The sequence below is a fragment of the Ceratotherium simum genome, chromosome 20 (genome assembly GCF_057802395.1).
Source record: "Ceratotherium simum simum isolate JZ-2026a chromosome 20, ASM5780239v1, whole genome shotgun sequence".
NCBI classification, from domain to species: domain Eukaryota; kingdom Metazoa; phylum Chordata; class Mammalia; order Perissodactyla; family Rhinocerotidae; genus Ceratotherium; species Ceratotherium simum.
The window spans coordinates 2,519,534-2,541,858 of record NC_141919.1 but is presented as its reverse complement, the minus strand read 5'-3'; the positions used below and the strand labels follow the sequence as shown (position 1 = coordinate 2,541,858).

Sequence of the window (22,325 nt, the reverse complement as noted above, 5' to 3'; positions counted from 1 at the left end):
AGCAGATGTTAAGTGGCAAAATCATGGGCAGCAGTGGCAGCAATGAAGGTAGAGAAGATGAGAAATGGCCCATCACATAGTGTCCCAGAAATAGGCAGGAATCAACTCAAGCTCCCAGGCTTGCTCCCGGAATATAGAACAGCAGATTGTTGTGTCATCTTGGAAAATGCCACTTCTTTCCAAGCAAACACTTGCAGGTTGCCAAAGGCCACACACGCAAGTAATGGAAAACTTAACTCTTGTAGGGAAGAGGCTGCAGACACAAAATTGAGGAAAGTTGGTGGGATATGATGCAAGAGACTTTGTCATTGGAGCCACGATGTGCTTTTAGCACAGAGAAAGCCAGGTGGTTTATTAGGGGAATAATTTGTAGGCCTCTTTTAACACAGATCATATAGTATTATCAACATAACTTGAAGACCCATTAGGATACTCAATCTCAGTGGTGTCTATAAGAATTCTACATTTAATGGTCATGAGACTGATTATTTTGCAAATACCAGAGAAATTATATTTTTCAAATTACATGTGCCGTGAGATCCTTGGTTCTTTTATATCAGTAATAGCAGTTGCCATAATGTGGTGTGCTTTTTGGGCTCCTAATAATTTTGCTGTCATTTGCTGTCCAGTGGTTTGACTCATATTTTCTAAGTGACTAACCATCTTGTCAGGGACCCTTAGAGATACATTGACTAGGTTCTCTAGTCTCAATGTCTCAGAGACATTGACAGAGCCTGCAGTGTCAATGAGTTACCACGGTCACTTACTGTTCATCGAAGAGCCTGGCCCTTCCCACAGACTCCTCAAAGTGATACACTGCTTGGCAGCCACAAGAGACAGGGAGAGATTTTATTAAAACCCTTTCATTTTTAGCCTAATTGCCTTTATTTTTGGCATCTGTGGCTTCACGCTCGTTTTAGTTAGCTTGGGCAGCCATAACAAAATACCACGGACTGGGTGACTTCACCAACAGACATTTATTGTCTCACAGATTTGGAGGCTGAAAGTCCAAGATCAAGGTATGGGCAGGTTTGATTTCTCCTGAGGCCTCTCTCCTTGGCTTGCGGATGGCCACCTTCTCGCTGTGTCCTCACATAGTCTTTCCTCTCTGTACGTAGAAATCTCTGTCCTACTCTCCTCTTCTTATAAGGACACTAGTCAGATTGGATGAGGGCCCACCTACGTGATCTCATTTTGCCTTAATCACCTCTTTAAAGGCCCTGTCTCCAATACAGTCACATTCTGAGGTTCTGGGGGTTAGGACATCAACATATGAATTTGGGGGGAACAGATTCAGCCCATAACATTGCTTATTCCCAATACATCTCTGATTAGTTCCGTATTTCTTGTGAATCCCTTCAAAATGGCCAATAAAAATCACTCGAGTCAACCTCACTATATTTTATTCCCCTATGAATGAATATGCTTTTGGTATAATTTTTTTGGTCCCAAATGACATTAGTGTCTAGTCCACAAAAATTAAAAGTCTCTGGTGGAGTGAGAGAGAGAGAAATGTGGGAAGGAAGGGTCCGTCCTCCCAGAGAGTAGTAGGTAACTGAAGGTCTGTGCTGGGCGTTGTGTATTATTGGGGGCATCTGATTTGACACTGTCCAACTGTATTGATCTCTTCACAGCATAAGGCACCATGATGAAACAGGAGACATTTTCCTTTGGTGTCCCAAATGAAAGCTCTATGTCCTTCCTTCTTTTCTCTCCCTTTCAAAACCTGATTTCCAGAAAGGATTTGAATCTCATTCACAGTAGTCTAAGACTAGACTCCAATTGAATAATAAGGATTAAAAGTGTTTCCTCTCCCTTGGAGATTTCCTTTTTAACTGTGTCAGAGCTTAAGCTTCTATAGAACTGTCAAGCATCCCAGACCAGACGGATGAGATTTGCAAGAGGAAGCTTCTTTGAGGATCTGAAATCATACCTCCTAGTCCAGTGCCTTCCCTCCCTGCCCCTTCTCTTCTTTCCGTGAATATAGCCTGTACATCTGTCCTTTATGAGGGACTGTGGATGACTCAAAGATGAGAGAAACACAGGCTTTGCCCTCAAGATGTTTGATAATTCACTAGGAAAAATAGATTCACAAAAATCTGACCTGAGGCAGAAAGCAATGAGTGGTGAAAATTAACTAACTTTTAGAGTTCAGAAGAAAGAGGTGATTTTCCATTTGTGGAAGCAGACTGGGTTGAGGTACCATTTGAAGTCAACTTTGAAAGACAGGTAGAGGAGACTGCATTATAGGCAGGAGGAGAGACAATCGACTTCTGGTGGTGGAAAACTGAGTATGCATGTTTCAGCAGCATCAGGTAAAGTCAAATCTCAGTGATGGGGGCTGATGAATTAGTTTGTCATCAGCGTGATTAAGGCTCAGTGGGTAGTGCCCCAAGACCAGCAGAATGGAGGCAGCTTCCCAGTGGGAGGGGTGGGGGAAAGAACCCTCCCAGTGAGCTCTCTCTCCCTCTCAGCTCCCTTCTCAGCCCTGGCCCCTGTCACACTCTGACCTAGGCCATTCTGCCCTGAATAATAAAAGGGTGAGTGAATTGTTTATAGTGATAAAATACATCAGGTGGATGCATTTTGACCACGGTTTGGAGGAGTGATCTTTCCCCCTCCCTTTCTCTCATTAGGAACGAGTTTAATGTTGCCTGCTTTGCAGAGAGAGCAGGTTCTGCAAAGGGGATTGCTTAGTAAGGCAGGACACAGCCAGACTTCACAGGGAGAGCTCCCTCAAGATTCAGGAGCCACAGGCTGTGGAAAGAGTGCTAGTACTTGAGTGGCACTTAGATACTGGGCAGGTGGGCCAGCACCCTTGCTGGAAAGAAAACTCGCTGCATGCAAGGCCAAGCGTTTCCCCTCTGCCCGGGTACTAGGGAGTCTCATGGAGTGAGAGGAACAGTTAGCGAGACTTGTGCTCTTTGGTTTTCGACTTTGAACTTTCATGACCAGAAGCTATTCATTTACATGAATACTTTTAAAAAGCATCATTAAATACCAGGATGGCCAGTGGTGTCTCCCCACAACACATGCAATGGGCTGAGGCACATCTACAGGTGCCCTCAAAGAACTAAGTAGGAAGCCACGTGAAACAAGCTCCAATTCATGTAATGCAGATGATGTGCCCGAATCCTGCTAAGTGATGGGGAAAACACTGAGGAAACTGACCAGGACTGAGGCCTGCATCCTTCGGGATCTCAGATTGAACGTGTATTATTATTTTTTTTTTTTAAAGATTTTATTTATTTATTTATTTCCCCCCCAAAGACCCAGTAGATAGTTGTATATCATAGCTGCACATCCTTCTAGTTGCTGTATGTGGGACGTGGCCTCAGCATGGCCGGAGAAGCGGTACGTTGGTGCGCGCCGGGGATCTGAACCCGGGCCGCCAGCAGCGGAGTCCGCGCACTTAACCACTAAGCCATGGGGCCGGCCCATGAACGTGTATTTTTAAAGTGAACTCAGAGGAAGGCATATGAGAATGGCTTTTTCAGGTGAATAAAAAGCATTTCAGAACTTTTTTCTTTAAAAAGTATAGAGATTCTGAAGTGGCCCAGATGGCCACAGATGCATCCAGGGTGTGACACTGTGGAGAGAAATCCAATATTTGCTTGGTGGACTAAGGATAGACCTGCTCTTCTGCCTTTTGAACCAGAAGGAAAAAGAAGTAGGAGTCACTAGCTTTGAAAAGTCTGTTTGGCTCAGTCCAGTTGATGGAGACAGTTAGTAGTGACCTGTGCATACATGGGTTTTAATAAAGAGATAAAGCTGGGTACTTTCTAGAAGCATAGCTTTGCAGGCTTGAGTTAGAAGCCCTTAGATCCACCTAGTCCATTTATGCCAAGACCTGATTATCAGAATCATTCAGGAAACTGTTTAAAACTATAGATCCCCGACTCAGGCCACACCCACTGAATGAGGATCTTCATAAGCAGGGCTAGGACCAACTGATAGAATCTATAATTATGTCATATTCTGGAATATATTCTATGAAAAGAAGTTTCCTTTTTTGCTGAGTACAATCTAAACTCTTAGAGTCCTTCAATTTTATGTTCTTCCTGCAACTCCAAATATTTGGCTTTGTGGTTTAGTTTATTTGTTCAACCAATATGCCAAGCATTGTGCTGGGCAGTGGGCATACAAAGCTGAAAGGGCACAGCCCCTGCCCATGGGCGCACAGTCTGTGGCGGCATCTGTAAACCAGCGCCCACAAGGAGCCTCTGCCCTGAGTCAGGACCTGGGAGGACCCGTGGAGTTGACTTCTGTATTTGCCCCGCTCATCCAGGAGACTGAGTCTATTAGAAGACAACATGCTTGGTGGCTGGAGACTTGGCTATGCCCCACTTGGTCACAAGTTGGCCAGCTCCTTGTGCAAGGGAGCCGGTGTGATTGTCCTCAAGGAGCAAAGTCTGGGGAGCCATGTTTGGACATACGGGCATTACCTGTTTTGTAGGTTCATACATATTGAACCCACAGATTCACTTAAGTAAGGACATTGCAACTCTCATAGAGTGTACCATTTAATAGGATTTCATCATAACGGTGCTTTTTCTATTTCACGGAGAGAAATCTTTAGAAAGAAGGAGCAATGTAAACTCAAAGAATTAAGACAAAGATATCAGCTTCAGATTGTAAACCTTTATGTCAGTACAGAAACATCCAATTCTACTTTTTAAGAAGAACTACCCCCCAATCTCTCTTTTATTAGGCTGAGGACATAGTCTGGTAGGTTCTTCATTGAAGGCAGATTATTCTATATTTGCATTATGCTCTTCTCCCACACACGCTGGCCCCCTTGGCTCTTTGACATTGCACAGCATTGTTGCACACACTGATGTTCAGATCAGCATCCCAGGCCTCTGGGCAGCTCCTCTGACGGTGGCCATCCACAACACTCATGACTTGTGCCAGTGTCATCGCCAGAGCACCTGCTGACGAGGAAAGCTCTCAGGAACACTTGGCTGCTTTTAGAATACAAGACTTTTTTCTTTCTCTTTTGTGGAGAGCCATTATGTTGTACAAAATAGATGTATGTTTAATATCTACTTTGTATATATTTCTTGGGTGTGGCCTCTATTGCTTCATGCTTAAATATTAGTCTTTTCTGGCATTGCATGACTTTCGGTCTGCTTTATACTCCTAGGCTAGGAGTGACTCTTGAAGGAGAGCTCATCTTTTGGGGAGCTGTGCCCCAGGAGGGGTGTACTGATTTGCCCAAGCTTGAAGCCCTCGTTAGTGGCAGAGCCAGGGCTCGGATCCAGGACCCTCGGTCCTCAGTCCATCCGACTAAAAAATTTTGTATTTTCAGCAAGGTTGCTTTTAATCCAAATCAGCTTGGTCCCATCGTTGCCTTAGTTTTTACAAAACCTATGAATAGTTAGTAAGTGAATACAGCAGAGAGCCCTGAGCAGTGGTGATTTTTAATTTAATTAATGACTGCTTCTTTTCTTGGAACTGTTCTTTCCTATTCTTTAGTGGGCAACAATGTGCACAGCGAGTGCAGTACTGTGAACCTCACTTTCCAGGGCTTTTCATAAATATATGTCATGGGTGTACACATACCTCTCCATTTAGATGTTTCTAAATGGTCACCCTGTGTAGCTGACAGAATATTTTGCATAGGAAATACTGGGCTTTATTGCACTGAAGAACTGGTATCTTTTTTGGTGTGAATGAATGTGAGTGTGTGTAGAGATTAGTTTAGGTCTTTGCCTTTGGAAAGATACAGCTATTCCTTCTTTGAGATGGAAACTAAATTAGATGATAAATACCAGGTCACCAAAACAACAAATGAGAAAAAGCAATGGGTCAAACAAAAAAGTGTCTTTATGTACCTTCTACAGCATTTAAGGGATGTTTCCCATATCCTCTTATTTGCTTTCAAAAGCAAACTCCAACTAGGATCCCTGGCTTTGCCCTCATTTTGTCCGCTCTGCTGACCCAGAGTGGGAGAGTGGCAGGGACACAGCATGGTGGCAGCCAGCCAGCAAGTGTATCACAGGTCAGGGTGACAGTCAGTGATTGTCAAACTGCCCAAATCCAAGTGTGTGCTTAAAAAGGACAGCGTTCCTGTCACACACATATCTCTGTCCATGATTTATTGGTGCTCGGTAATGAGTGTGTTCAGCTCATTCAGCAGAAGACTCCATCCTTCCAGGTCAGTCCTCTAGCTTGGGCCTTTACAAGCTCAGGGTTTTCTGCTTCTGATCCTGTCTCGTTATAACCACCACCATCACACTCTTAAGTGGGGTCCGGACAATTTGATGCATAAAATGCAAGTCTGCATTATTTTGAGGTTAATGAGCAAGAGTGGAGGATGGTGGAGGAAGAGAGTCAATTATGTTATATCCAAATTTGTGTATTCACAGAGCGTGCTGCAATGAAGCTTTGTTCTGCAAGCTTAATCCTACATTGGAGGAAAGAGACAATTGAGACATAAGATGCAACTTTGGAGGCAGCCCTATACCATTAAGCTGTGTGGCTGTGGGCGAGCCACTTGCCTTCTCTGAGTCCTCGCTGCTTCTTTGGGGAATGAGGGGAGCTGGCTTGGGTGAAGGCTGCTTTGCACCTCAGTCACTACATGCTGTGCCTGGTACCTCACTGAGGCCTGAGCTCCAAGTGTACCCGGTCACATCTGAGAGGAGGAGAGTTAGAGTTTACTTTTCCTCCAAGTGTCTTCCTTTCCTCCTGGGAGTCTGCTGAATTTCCCTCAGACTGAAAACTTGCCCTTAGTTTGGAGTGGTATTGGGAGAGTTTTCATCCTGAGTGGTGTTTTACAAATATACACTACCAAGAAACCCTCTTTGTGCATTTCTTTTCTTTCCCACTGGAAAATTGCTATTTGAAAGATTATTGAGAGAAATCTTAAGTAATAGTCAATCTACAAGAGCATTTATGCTCGTTGATCATTGAAGAATAGGCATTTGCTGGGCCGGCCTCGTGGCTTAGCGGTTAAGTGCGCGCGCTCCGCTACTGGTGGCCCGGGTTCGGATCCCAGGCGCGCACCGACGCAACGCTTCTCCGGCCATGCTGAGGCGAGTCGCACATACAGCAACTAGAAGGATGTGCAACTATGACATACAACTATCTACTGGGGCTTTGGGGTGCGGGGGGGAAAGGAGGATTGGCAATAGATGTTAGCGCAGAGCCGGTCTACCTCAGCAAAAAGAGGAGAATTAGCATGGATGTTAGCTCAGGGCTGATCTTCCTCTCACACACACACACACACAAAGAATAGGCATTTGCTTCTAATTCAAATCAATTATTCACAGATATTAACAGATTTGACCAGCAGGAGATGAAAAACATTTTGCTAGGGTTGTTAATATCTTGAAATTCCTGCAGATCAATAAAAACTGCAGGTGAGTTTTACCTTGTACAGTGGCAAGTATTATTTCTAGCATACATTTTGAGACATAAAAATAAGTACTTCTTTATGTCTGTTGCCTAAATGACTTTGGAGAAAAACGTCCAGTGAGTTCTATGTTGCCTTTTGAAGGAGGGGAAAACATTATGGCCAAATGCTCCAGAAGGAGCACCTTATTTTTTATGCTGCTTTTATATTTATTTATTTATTTATTTCATGATCTCTCTTTTTTTTTTAATTTTTTGTTTATTGCAGTAACATTGGTTTATAACATTGTAAAAATTTCAGGTGTACATCATTATACTTCTATTTCTGCATAGATTACATCATGTTCACCACCAAAATACTAATTACAACCCATCACCACACACATGTACCGAATTATCCCTTTCACCCTCCTCCCTCCCCCCTTCCCCTCTGGTAACCACCAATCCAATCTCTGTCCCTATGTGTTTGTTTATTGTTGTTATTATCTACTACTTAATGAAGGAAATCATACGGTATTTGACCGTCTCCCTCTGACTTATTTCACTTTGCATTATACCCTCAATGTCCATCCATGTTGTCACAAATGCCTGGATTTCATCGTTTCTTATGGCTGAGTAGTATTCCATTGTGTATATATACCACAGCTTCTTTATCCATTCGTCCCTTGACGGGCACTTAGGTTGCTTCCAAGTCTTGGCTATTGTGAATAACGCTGCTGCTTTTATATTTAAATCATTGGAGTATTTGCTGCTTTAAAAATTAAAAACAAACAGAGCCAGTAATGAAATGTTTATGAGAAATTGCCACAGTGATGGCTGCATAGCTTGTAGCAGAATGTTGCAGTGTTCCTTATTATTGAGAAAGTAGAACCTATTTGGTGTTGAAGTATAACAAGAAATAATCAAACCCAGATGTTTTCCTAAAATTATATTTTCAGTGCATTTATATGTCTGTTACAAAGTGTGCTACATGCTAAAAATATTTTCATTTGTAGGCCGAGGGAAATTTCAAACCACGTCGAGGGCTACATAGATCAGATGGTTTTTCTTAAGAGTCTTAAGGGCGTCCTGGTTGTTATTAGCTTTACAATATGACATTATTTATGCCAAAAGCTTCACAATTCAGTTCTTAATTTCAGCAGCTTGATTGGCATGAAAATGCATAGAGAGGAGGCCAGAGTCAGTGCATCAACATTGGGGACTGAGACTCCAGGGCACCGAGGGATGAGGGGACTGCACCGGGGAGAAGGCCTGCTGTCCTGTGGCCTCTTTCCAGGGGGAGAAGTCGCCTCTCCTGTCCAGTGGCTCCTCTGGCCTTTTCTCCAAGTGCTCCATCTCCTTTCTCTTGGTGTTCTCTTCCTTTCTCCTCAGTTGTGTGTGCCATTGCTTTTCATGTTCCGTGCGGCCAAGCAAAGATGTACGTTCTCTTTAAGACTCTTCTTAGTTGCATTTGTTACAAAGTCGGCTTCTCCTGAGTTCTTACTGGGTCTTTCCTCCTCAAATTGTATTTCTTCATCACCGTCATTGATTTTGTAATTGAGGGATGTCTGCCTGGGTTTTGCATAGATGCATCTAGTGAATGAAGCTGTAAATGGGTAAATCCAAGAATATATAGGTTGTGTAACTCTCTTAGAATTGTATCTTTTATTTAATCCTTCTCTCTCTCCTCCAAGTATACTGGGGTATACTATTTTACATATTAAAACATCCAGAATGAAAAAAAGGCTATCATTTTATTGAGTAGGGTCAATGCTAAGTGCATTACACTTATAGCTATTTACTTCTTCTAGTCACAGCTCTGTAAGATAGATATTATTATACCCATTTTATAGATGAGGAAACTGAGAAGCAAATCTGTCTAAATTAAAAGTCCAAGTTCTTAATTATTACATTGGCTTTAAATACATGTAGCTACTATTAGGATTTTAGGGGGTTTTGGATCTAGCACCTGGTCCTGCTGGTACCTTCAGAGAACAAAGTAGAAATATCAAATTTCATTTTGTGATCTTTTTGTAACAACAGTGGGCTTATTGTTTTGAGTGAGATGGGACCAGACAGAAAAGGATCTCCTTTATAATAAGACATACAAGAAAGAGAACTTGGTTCCTCGTGTCCACAGGGAAGGGACAGGTACTTGTTTGCAGTGACTCAGACGTGTCATATCTCTGCAGGCTCCATCCAGTGGCATCGATTCTGTGTGGTGGTCAGGTGGGGCTTTTTATTATCATGTCACAACTCAGTTATTTTGAGACCTTTGAAAGTTTAGTTAGGTTCAAAATACCAGACGGGCTTTTGTTTCTGAGGGGAAAGAGGAAGGGAATTAGCATTTATTGGTCTACTTTGTGCCTCTTGCTTTATGCGCCATCTCATTTCATCTTCACCAGGGCTCTGCAAGGCAGATGGCATTATCTACATTTCATAGGCTCAAGGACGATGTGTGACATGCCCAAGGTCACGTAGCTTCTAGGCAAGGACAGAGGGTGCCTAAATCTAATTATTCAATGTGGATTTCCCATTACACATGGCTTTGTATAGAGATAGTTAAGCCACATTCATAAGACAGCACTTAAAAACAGCAGCAGCACATTTGGTTGTACATTAGCATGGTTTCCAATGCCCTTGAACCTCAGAGAGCAGGGCAGTGGCAAAAGAAATGCTCAAATAGAAGGCAAAGCTAAAACAGACCTTAGTATTTACACTATAAATTGAAATTCATAATTATAAAAAATCAAATAACCAGAAGATTGTTAGGGCTAAGAGATTATAAGATTATACTATTATACCTATTATTAATATGAATATAAATTAACTGGGTGGATTCTTAAATTCTGCATATTAGGAGGTGTTTATGACGAGTTTAATAAAGCTCTCATGTTCTTTGTGATTCTTTTCCATCTCATACTACTGAGCACAAAAGCTGTGTTGTTTGCAGAATGGCTGGGTTTATCCCTAATAGAAAGAAGTTATGTTTGGTATCTAAAGAACAATGAAGTTTGCTGGTTGGCTGATCAGTGCTGGATCAGGTTCACATTCCCCGGCTCCTGCTCTCCCACCTGCACACACACGGGTGGAAGCAGAGCAGAGGGAGGGAGGACAGATCCTTTTTCACAGAGAGAGATGTGAGCTAGGGCTTTCCTAATATGGACACACCCGAGCCTGTACAGCATGAACATTGCTTTAATCCACTGCTGGAGGCAACATCCTACGAAGAGTAAAGAGCTTAGCAGCCAATTAATTCTGGCCCTTCTCATTGTTTTCCTGGAACACCTCTTACATGGATCTAAATGTTTGGTGAACAAACATTCTGGAAAATCGCTTTTTCTCGTATATTATTTATATTTGGGACGGCAACCGCACCCCTCCAATTGTGATGGACTTTCCTTACTCTGTGTGTGTGTGTGTGATCTTACTTCTTAATAGAGGTAGGATGATTCAGGCCCATTCCTCTTGTTTGCAAATTGTGACTTCATTGGGTTTCTTTGGGAGGCCAGATGATAGGCAACCTAGTCTGAGTGCCAAGGTTTTTAAAAATAGACCTGCTGGAAAAAGAAAAATAGACATACCAGGGGCCACAGACTCCCAACGCCTAGCCTCCTTTAAAGGCGCTGTGGAGCAGGGACACTCCCTGTGTGCACACTACAGATACCACCCCCACTCCATCTTAGGGAATAACCAAAGGGACCTAGACATGAGCGTTTGCTTTTCAAACTAGTGAAATGTTAACATATATGTTTGTGGTCTTTTTTTTGTGTGTGTGAGGAAGATCGGCCCTGAGCCGATCTTTTTTGCTGAGGAAGACTGGCCATGGGCTAACATCCATGCCCATCTTCCTCCACTTTATATGGGACGCCACCACAGCATGGCTTGCCAAGCAGTGCGTCGGTGCGCACTCGGGATCCGAACCAGCGAACCCCGGGGCGCCGCAGCGGAGCGCGCGCCCTTAACCACTTGCGCCACCGGGCCGGGCCTTATATGTTTGTGTTTTTAATTAGTAATTAATATCTTTTGTAAGGCATATTGCCAGAGTGGTTTTCCTATAGCGTCAATGTAGTGTCTGTCTTTTCTAAACAAGGAAGCCCATTTGGTTAGAGCATGGTGCCCAAGACTCAAGGAAGTCAACCCATTGCTTCCTGCGTGGAACAGTAGCTTTTGCACACAGCAGAGGGTCTTTTCCATTGGTACAAACTGTCCCCTAATGTCAGCAATCTTCCAAAAGCAAAATGTTTGTTTCCAGGGAATGGGTGGCAGCCATCAACATAATTAGAACATTGTCTACAAGGGATGAATGGGAAATACTACCTCATGTATACAGTCTTCCAGGTCAGCACTACAATCAGTCTCCCTGAAGACAAGGATCTATGCTCTTTTCACTCAGGACCCAGAATTGTATTAACCATGAACCTGGAAAAAACTCTAAAAAAGTCAAATATCCATTCATTCTTGCTTCCCGTCTGCATAGTGTTGAGATGTTTCACTTCTTTTTAGTTCTTTTGTATGTGTGCTTAACTAACCTTGTCCAGAAGTTAATCCCTAAGTGTAAGCTATAGGAAATGCTACCTTGAGTCAGCCCGACAGCCATCCACCCGGCATTGTGTTTGGCATCCACCCAAAGGGACTCATCGTAATAGAACATAATGGGTGGCTGTCCTCTGTGGCATTGATCTTAAAATTTAGGTGTCTCCCAAACATCTGGAATTTCTTCATAGTAACCAGTTAGAGATGGGTCATCGTAAAATGACCTAAACCAGCCGTTCTCAGGCTGGCTGCACAATGGAATCCCTAGCGGTGGGGAGGGGACCTTAAAAACGACTGACTCCTGCGTCCCACTCTCAGAGACGTGAATCTAAGTGGTCTGAGTGCCACCTGGGCATTGGTAAACCTCTCTGTCTAATAAGCAGTCAACGTGGGACTAAAGGGTGATCTAAAGCCACCCTACATGATTTTATATTTCCTCTGTGAAACTCTGAGGTTCTAGTGTCCATGCATGGGAAGCTCCTGTAAAAAAGTGCAGTCATACAGGTGCTGAGGGCCTATACTTCATCTCTTTCCTAAAATGGCTCTTTCCATAGACTTTTATGGTGTGGGATTATATTTTACAGGCTATATTTTGATCTGAGGTTGATCTGATCCACATAATAAGCAAATATTTGAAGTGAGGCAGTTGTGCTGGATGGTCCCTAAGCTCTAGTGCTGGAGTAGGAAGAGCACTGCATTTCCAGCAGGGGATCGAAGGGACCCACAGTATGAAGCACTGAATGTACTGAAATTCCCTGAGATCAGTGTCTTCATCCTGAAGATGGGACTGTGTGAGGAACAAGAAGCGCTTTGTGAACTGCTTGGTCCTGTACAAATTGGCCACACTGGTTCTTCCTCCCAGTCCTGAGGTTCCCGGGTCACGGGTGTATGCAGCCCTTCAGGACTTGCTTTGTCCTCAGGTCACTTCCCTCCAGCTTCTACTGATGTTGTGTTGTGTTGCTTCCTAAAAGTTGATAAAAAATAGCTGCCTCCTCCTATAAGCACGTCACAGGTGTCATTTGATTGTCACAACTCTGTGAGAAAGAGGCCTAGAGAGGTCCTACAGCTAATGTGGCAGAGCCTGGATTCAAACCCAGCCAGGCTGTCGAGCGCCCCTTTTACCATGCCGCTTTCCCGCTTGGCCACACCACCTCCTAAGGATGGGGATGGTGTCCGTTCTTGTTGTGTTCATCAAGTCTGGGGCTCTGTGTTGCAGGAGACACTCAACATGTTAAGTGAGTAACCTTGGCCATATGTCCAATTTACATTCTTCTTCCTGGAGTCTAAGCCCATTTCCTCTGGTTTTGATTTTAAAAGAGATAAAATACTTGGTTGGTTAACATTTTTATATCAGTCCTGTGTGATGTTTGTATAGTATTATATTTAATTTTTGTTTTAACAGTTCTTTTCCTTGAATTTTATAAGTACAGTATAAGCATATGTCCTGACCTTCTACACTGCACTTCTAAGTGTTGTTATTGGGGAGAAATACTGGAACCATAAAAATTTTCAAGACCCCCTTCCTCCTCCCAAAAAAGAAAAAGAAAATTACAGAAAGAAGAAATAAACCCATAATATTTTATTTATTCATACTCCTGTCCAAAACACAGTCAAGGCAGCTTCCAAAGCAAAATATAGCATGATAAAAGTAAATTAAGAAAAATGAAGCAACATGAAAATAATGGTAGGAAATAAGATGTGGCCAGGAATTAAATTAGCATACAATATGCACCCCCTGAAGTTCCTATGCCTGGCTTAAAGTAGGGTCACAGAGCTTTCTAGAAGAAGGAAAAGGATCAATTTGCAGTGTTCGTGAGGTAAAACAAGCCATTTGCCTAAGTCCAACTGTTCTTGATGTTGATACCAGGGAGAAGTTTTTCCTGCGGGTCCTCACAGAAAATTACTATTTAATGTAATAAACAGCCCTCTAAAACCATCCTTACGGTAAACACTGTGATGGGTTTTATGGGGCTGTTTCTTATAATGCACCTCAATAAAGGTTGATGGCTTCTTACCAGAACATAACACAATAAAAGGAATTTCACAGAGCACCAGTAAGACACAGTCCAGCGCCAGCTGTACGGTGGTCTGCCCTAATCCAGGAGGATCTTAGAATGTCTAGGGTAGGAGTTTGGGCATCAGAAAAACCCGTGAACCTCGTTACGATTGGTGGGGGGGGGGGTGTGCGTGATGTAGGTGCGCTTTTTCTAGGGAGCCAACAGCTAATAGCTAATGCTTCATCAGATGCTCAGAGGGGGGTCAAGAAATGGAAGAACTGAGCAAGCTTCCTCAGGCAAGCTCTGTAAAAGTTTCTGAGCAACACTGAGTTCAGGGTTATGGTCACTAAGAGGAAGAGGGTTGGTTAGCCAGTTCACTGCAGGGCAAGCATGGGATGGATTTCATTTTTTGAAAATTATGCTTTATAAAGACTTCCACTAAGAGGTCCATTTGGCAGGGCCAAAATCCTCTTCAGAAAGAAATTAGGCATTCCTTCTAACTCAGAGACAAAATGGGTAATAATACAAATTATAATTTTTCTAAAATCAAAAAGATATCGTAAAGGAATGTTACATTTAAAAATGATGGAGCAAAATTTAAAGATATAAACATTTGATTACTTTGCCTATAATCTTTACTTGTCATTATTTGCAACTTAAACTAACCTTGATTTTAATTTTTTTTTACTCCGAATATATGTTGGCTATAGAGCCCTTCTGAAACCAGCAAAAGCTCTAGACCTCTCCACCTTGTTACATATTAAAAGGTCTTCTGACTTCTTATAGCAGATAGTTTTCCCTCTGCTGTGCCCAAGGGAGTGTAATTTGCCACCCGAGGCTGTTGGGTCTCATCAAAGGGCTCCTTTGTTTGCCCTTTCCACCTTCTGGTTGACCAGGAAGGCGCTGCTGCTTCTCATTCCTCTGGATTGTGCCTCACCACGAGGGAGAAGCACACATCCATACGGACAGTATGAAGTTGGTATCACTGTCATTGTCCAGTGAAAGGAATAATTTCCTCTCGACTAAAAAGAAGAAAAGAGAGGGCCAGCCTGGTGGCGCAGGTGGTTGATGCGCGCGCTCCGCTGCGGCGGCCCGGGGTTCGCCGGTTCGGATCCCGGGTGCGCACCGACGCACCGCTTGTTGGGCCATGCTGTGGCGGCGTCCCGTATAGGGTGGAGGAAGATGGGCATGGATGTTAGCCCAGGGCCAGTCTTCCTCAGCAAAAAAGAGGAGGATTGGCATTGGATGTTAGCTCAGGGCTGGTCCTCCTCACAAAAAAAAAAAAAAGAAAAGAGAAAAATGTTTTTCCTTCCAAAAGTAATCTGCAGCCACTAGGTTAAGTAATGCTTTTATTTTAAAGCAATGGCATTTTCCTCAGCCTCTGACATTGTCCTATATGCTATTATAAACTGCTTAGACAAGGAAGTTTCTTACAACACTTCCTTTTAAAACCTGCATCTCGGGGCTGGCCCCGTGGCTTAGCGGTTAAGTGTGCGCGCTCCGCTACTGGCGGCCCAGCTTCTGATCCTGGGCGCGCACTGGGCATGCACCAACGCACTGCTTCTCCAGCCATGCTGAGGCCGCGTTCCACATACAGCAACTAGAAGAGTGTGCAGCTATGACATACAACTATCTACTGGGGCTTTGGGGGAAAAAAAAAAAAAAGAAGGAGGATTGGCAATAGATGTTAGCTCAGAGCCGGTCTTCCTCAGCAAAAAGAGGAGGATTAGCACAGATGTTAGCTCAGGGCTGATCTTCCTCACACACACACACAAAAAAACAAAAACTTGCATCTCTACTAGACAGAGCATTTTTAAAGATCTAATTCAAATAGAAAACATCTGTTTTTAAAAGATAGCTTTAAAGTGCTTTTACCACATTCTCAAAGATAGTTATTAGAATATCCATCTCCGGCTACAGAATTCCAATTTTAAAAAAATAGTCTTCCTCCATTGTCTTCACACCTTACCTTCACTGAGGTCAGCCCATGAAGAAAGGGAGATTTAGGTAGACAAAAGGAGAAATGTTTTGAGGTTATATACAATCAAAAAGAATTAATATTTTCCCAGTGTCATGCAATACGTCAATATTTCATTCTAGATTAAATTCAGCTCCTAGCACCATTTTGGAATATAATTTTAGTGATTAATATATGAAGGAATTGGGAACCTTTATTTCTCATTTCTATTTTTTTTTTTTTTTAAAAAAAGGTCATGTTAGAAGTACTCATGCAATGTAACTGATGAGTACCCATGGTCTCTCTTTTTAAAAAATGCACAATTCTTTGCTCTGTAAAAATTAAGGTATTTTAGTAGAGAAACAAACAGAAGTTAATTAGAAAGATCTTCATCTTAAGACTCCCCTCCTTGAAATTTCATCTGCCATTCTTCCAGTCATTGATTCTTTTCCCTTCCATTCACTTACTTAACATATTGATTGAGCATCTACCGTGTACCAGGCAGTGTTTTGAGTGACTGGACAAAAATCAAGAACAAAAGAGACAGGATGTTTTTCTTCCTGGACCTTAAAGTCCAGTCAGTGAAATAGGCATCTAATAAATTACTTAAAAATAGCTATAATAGAACCATACAAAACAAAGAGTGAACCCTAATGTAAAATATGGACCTTAGTTAATTATAATGTATCAAATATTGGTTCATCAAATGTAACACATGCCTCAACTAATGCAAGAAGTTAATAATAAAGGAAACTGTGTAACTCTGTTTTCTGCACAAATTTTTCCAATTGCTTTAAAAAATAAGTATAATTAAAAATAAATATTTTAATCTAGCTATAAAAGATAAGCACTTTAAAGGAAATACACAGGATGCTATTAGAAAGAATAGTGGGGTGACATAATTTAGATTGGGGAGTGAGAAAAGACCTTTCTAGAGAAGGGTTATTTAAGCCCAGAACTAGCAAATAAGTAGGAGCCAGCCAGGCAAAGAGAAGGAAATGCATTCTCAGTAAAGCAAAATGATATCATTTGAATTACCTTTGTAAATATCATTCCGGTTTCTCTGTGGAGGATGGATTGTGGGGCTGGTGCTGGGGGACAAGAGGACAAAGAAGGAGACAAGTTAGGAGGCACTTAGAATGGACCACAGCTTTTGCTACCCACTCAAAGTACTAGAGGAGCAGAGTGACAGTAGCATGTTCCCTTTGCTCAGCTTCTGCCAAAAACCATTAGCTTCTCCATGAGCTGGGCACTGGGAAGAGAGGAGAATGTCAATGGCAGCAAGATGAGGTTCCCTGGTCTCAGTTCCTAAGATCTTTACGCTGGCTCGATGGGATTTATAGAATGAGGACCGATCGTGTGTGTGTGTGTGTGTGTGTGTGTGTGTCTGTATTTGAGATTACAACCAAATGAGAATTATAAGGGGGAAAAAAGGCTTCAAGTACTAACTACCCAGCTGCAACAACAGATTTTCATAGAAGTCTGTATGTATAAGATTTAATTTGCAATAGTTTTCTTTATTCCTGCTACTGGGTTGTTGGAATTTATTTTTATTTTTTTGTTCTAAGACTACATGTTTTAAAATTGTTGATAAATCAACAAAGATGACACTTAAGAAAGGTCCATTTAGGCAGGTACTGTTTTAGTACGTCAATATTGAACTCTTTGTATCAGAGTTCTTAGGGGAATTTGTATCAGAGTTCTTAGGGATAGTGAATTCCCAAAGAAAAAAATTAGAGTGGGTAAGGGAAATGTCAGCCAGTGATAGATTTCTATTGATTCTGGAACTGTTATTAGTAGCATGGAAGCTTACATAGTTCAAAGTTTTATTTTAATTTAAAATTAAACAGCTCTACAATTACATAATCCACTCCATCATTTGTAATTTTTACCTACCTATCTGTATGTGCACCCGAGATTTGCAAGGCATTAACTTTTTATGCATTTCTTTTACAGTAGGAAAATTGTATATGATGGTGGTACACTATATAAAAGAAGATTCAATAACACTTTGAAAAATTTTTAGCAAATAAACATGCATTTCATAGCACTTAGCAAATAATGATACAAAATGGTTAATATGTCGAACTCTCTAGACTTAGTTTTTGTTTTGTATTCCTGGAAACACAAACACTAAGTCAAGAATCCCTCATTTGAGCAGACCTGTTGTTTATTTTAAGAAATAGAAGTGCATCATCAATGTAATTTTAACTAGTCCAGTTATGAATATGGGGTGAAGGGATAAAATAAAGTTTTCCACTCTGATGTCTCCATTAAGAAGTGCTTCTTTGTGTAAAATACTCCATGGCAAAGTTGCTTCTATTTAAAGTAGTGAGTTTGATCTTGGCTTTGATCTAAAGCTTTTGATCTTAAAAGAAGGATGGAATAGCAATCAAGAGAGGACAAAACAGATTTTCTTTAAAGAAATGCGATAAAGTTAAAGGGATGGTCAAGATTACCAAACACGAGTGCGACCCGACTCTTCTCCCCAAGTGCTCACCCCCAGTATGGTTCAGCCAACTTCTGATGCCGATGGGAAGAAAACCTTTCGGGGGTCAGCAGAAAAACTTGGGGGTATCGCATACTTTTATAAGCTAGGTGGAAACTTTCCCCCTAATTATGAAAATAGATTGTTCCCTTTTGGAATTCTACCCAGTTGCGTTGGGGGTCCACGGGCCGGAGAGTGCAGCACGGGCCCCGCTTAGCCAAAGCGCGTTGGCTCCGGCGACCCGCGGGCAGAGCGCAGGGCTCGCCTCTTAAGCGCTCCCGGCTTCTTCTCCAGGAGGTCACCTGCCACCTACCCAGAGTCCAGAGGGGGTCGTTGAAAAACGTCTATTTAATGGCGTCTACTCCATTCTCGGAGAAAACTCCATTAGCAAAGTTCCTTTCCCTATGCGAAGGCCATCTGGACTCTTAGGTTTCTGACCAGAGGAGCGAGTTCAGGCTGGCCGCGGGGGTGGGGGCGCTTTTCGAGCTAAGCCTTTTCGCCTGCGGGCGGGCAGCACTTCGCTCCCACAGCGGTCAACACACCCTTTCGTGTGTGCCCAGGAGTCCGCGGGGTGGGAGCTGGAAAGGTAAGGCGAGCGCGCCCGGGGTCGGCCCGCGCGTGGGAGGGCGCGGGAGCGCGGGCGCGAGCCGGAGCCCGGGAGAGGAAGAGAGATGTTTGCACAGAGAACAATAAAATAGCCGGCGCGCGGGCGCGGGCGGGGGCGACTTGCGGGGAGGGCGGCGGGGCGGCTATACCTTTAAGGCAGGCCCCGCCCCCGCCCAGCGCCGCCCGCCGCCCGAGCCGCCGCCTCGGCCCCGCGCCACCCGCCGCCCGCCCTGCGCCTTAGGTGTTGAGGACCCCGGGCGCCCGCTACTCTGGGCGGCAGGGCGATGGCGCCCCGTTGCCTCCCTCACCTACCGCCGGCGAGGTACGGGGCCAGCGCGCCGAGTCGGTGGGGCGCGGGGAGGAGGCTGGGGCGGCCCCGGGATAAACTTGACTGTCTCTCTCTCGCCCGCAGCCGCTGCTGAGGGAGCGCCAGGCCGGGGCGGAGTGCGGGCTCGCGCGGCAAGTGAGCGCCGAGGTGAGTGCGGGCGGCGCGGCGCTCCTCTCCCTCCGCGGGCGCTGGCTCCCGCGCCGCCGCCCCGCCGCGGAGCCCCGGCTCCGCCGGGCCCAGCGGCGCGCCCGCCGTGGTAAGATGGCCCTGGTTCGGGGGCTCGGGCGCGCACCGGCGCGGCCCGGGACCGAGGGAGCGGCGGGGCGAAGGTCACGGCCTCGGCTGGCCGCAGACCCGCGCGTGCCCAGGGCTCCTGCGAGCCCTGTAAGGTGCCTGTGGTTTCCCCAGGTGACGCCGGGGAAGGTCGCGTGGCGAGGCTGTCGATTGTTCCTCGTCTCACGTTGAGGGGCGGCCCTCAGGACCCGTCGTCCTCTTTAAAATGCTCTGGTTTTTGAACTTCAGGTCGCGAAATGGATTCGAGTGAACCGGAGACCCCGAAAACGAAAACGAAGGGAGACCGAAGAAGTGTTTGAGAAGGTAGGGGTCCCAAAAGAGAGTGATGGGTGGAGTTCTTGATAAATCTCCCCATCTGCCTCTGAAGACTTGATCGCACAATAGAATAGCATTTTTTCTTAAAGTTTTATTTAAATTTACATTAAACCGTAAATTCACGTTGCGAGTTCTATTGAAACACTGGTTGATATTCCTAGTGATTATCAACACACTATGTTCTCGTGAAGTGAGAATGAGCCGGGGTGGAGATTTGTTTGATGCTCATTAAGTAGAGCAGTAGGACGTAAGTGGGTTCCATTATGATGTTAGACCAGTCGTATTCATTATGGCAGTGTTAGGGTAACTCTAAAAAAAGGGTGGGGGGTATTCTGAATAAGTCGCCCACAGTATCAGATTTCTCTGGTTGTGATAGATACAGTGGCACTCACTCATTTAGACCTTAAATTAGAGTCATCTGAAAAATGGAGAGAGAAGATAAAAGAAATGGATTACTTTTGAAACAGTAGGAGGAATTTTATTTATTGTAAAGCAAATGAGAGTTATTCTAAATTTAGAATTTCAACATGTTACTCTGCAGAAGTTTGGACTACCTATTGTCTCCTGAAATTGTATTAAGGTAAAACTTGATTTGTCATTGTAATAAATATTATGAAATAAGGTAAGTAGTCTGTTGTTTTCTAAGTGAGTTTTATTGAAAACTCTTAAGGGTGAATATTTCTACAAATGTTACAGCATATATGATTCTTGTTGCTTCTGCTTAATTATTTTACCATTTTTTGATTCTTGGTAGCACCAAGGGATTAAAATAGCGGTGTGTTGTTTTTCTGCTGCTAGAATGTATGATGAATCACTCCTGATTCTGAAGCCAAATTCTTGCTGATAGCATTGCTGCCAACTTCTGTGATGTGTTGCCTTAGTATGGGCATTGCAGCGTCCGAGAGTGTGCACAAAGCCCATCATAATGAAGGTGATACCCAAGTTCTAGAGTGCATTTGAGGATACCAAGGGTAGCTTCTAAGAGAATTGTAGGAAGAAGTGGCTTAGGAGTATAGTCATCTGCAGCTAGACATTCAGTGTGTGAAAAGTGGTACCCGGTCCTTCCCTTTTTAAACAAAGAGTCATATTTGTTACTTCAGTTAAACAGTAATAGAAAAAGTTGTCATTTGAAACAGACTTCAGTTTTCTGACCATACATCGGCATGTTATGGTAGGTAGTGTTTAACTGTCATGGTTTAGATGTTTTTTAGATGTTTGTGAGGTGATGAATGAGATCATAAAACGTCCAAAGAAGGAAAAAGAATTATGGCTTGCTTAGTATGTAAAAAAAATATTTTCTAGCTATTTTTTTTTTCAACGAAAGATAAGATTACCCAGATGCACAATGTATCATGCATAGAAGAATGGGAAGCCGTTATCCTTGCAGATTATTAGATACCATCACTACCCAAATCTGAACTTGCAGTAACTGTATCTGCGACACCTATGATCTGACTGCTGCCTTCTGAGAACGAGAGGGGGGGGACTGAGGATTTTACCTCCTCCCAAAATGGGAGTTCTTCGCTGAGCCTGTCTCCTTCATAGAGGCTGTTGTGTTAGAGCTTACAGGAAGGATGCACGTTTGACTCTTAGAAAGTGTGGGCAGCAGGTTTAAAGAGGATGTGAAAATGAAGTAGGTTGGGACCAATGTGCCGAACTTCCTTTCAAGGAATGAAGCTTAAAGCTGACTAGTTTTGAGGGTGGAGGTGGGGAGGGTGAGAAGATGGGACGTTTCTGAATTGTATCAGAGAATGTTAACTCTCAGTGTCTCCAGTCTTTCCTCCTGGCTCTGCACAGCAGCCAACCCCTTGGCCCACTGTTTTGCCTCTGTCATGCCTAGGGGAGGATTTGGAGCTCGCTGAGGCAAAGCATTCGATATTTTCAAGGGTGAGGTGAAAGGGAGTGCAATCAGCGACCAAAGGCATGACAACAGGTTCTGAAAGACAGAGCTAGCTGTCCTGCACTGGGAGCTGAGGTGTGTCCCCTGATTGCCCCTGAGTGTCTGTGCCAAAATACAGATCGAATTCTGTGTGGTGATGTGTTCAAACTGAGGTCATGTGTTAACCTTTTGCTAGTGTTACTAGTATGAATCTAGGTACTTACTGTTGAGTTTAATAGGCTTTTTAAAATGTCTGCCACACCACAAGTAGAAGTATATTAGTCAATTTCTCCTTTTTCATGCAACCTCTATTTTTCTACAACATTAAAATAATACTATGGTATTTTCTACTTTAATTCATATTACATTACTGTAAAATAAGAAAATGAGTCTCTATCTACATCTTCAGGTGTCACTTCAGGCCTAGATGAGTGAACTAGTCTGTACTGAACTATGCTAGGGCCGATGTAGTCTACACAGAAGTCAAAATATAATGATGTACACCTGAAATTTACATAATATTAAAAAGCAGTGTTACCTCAATATAAAATTAATTAAAATAAAAAAATAAAATAAGCCAAAACTTTGCT

The 22,325-nt window shown here is 43.3% G+C and overlaps 1 protein-coding gene across 7 annotated transcripts in view; it reads left to right on the top strand.

Annotated features, from left to right (window-relative positions):
• The window catches only part of AOPEP (aminopeptidase O (putative)), a 348,826-nt gene that overhangs the window by 248,351 nt on the left and 78,150 nt on the right, over positions 1-22,325 (top strand). For 5 of the 7 annotated variants that reach the window (XM_087444292.1, XM_087444287.1, XM_087444288.1 and 2 more), the window contains 2 exons: positions 19,332-19,394; positions 19,770-19,844. The exons of 1 other annotated variant lie outside the window; for it this stretch is intronic. In XM_087444292.1, coding sequence (XP_087300418.1) covers positions 19,332-19,394; positions 19,770-19,844 — 138 coding nt within the window. The remainder of the gene's footprint in view (positions 1-19,331; positions 19,395-19,769; positions 19,845-22,325) is intronic. One more of the 7 variants, XM_087444290.1, reaches the window with a different exon arrangement.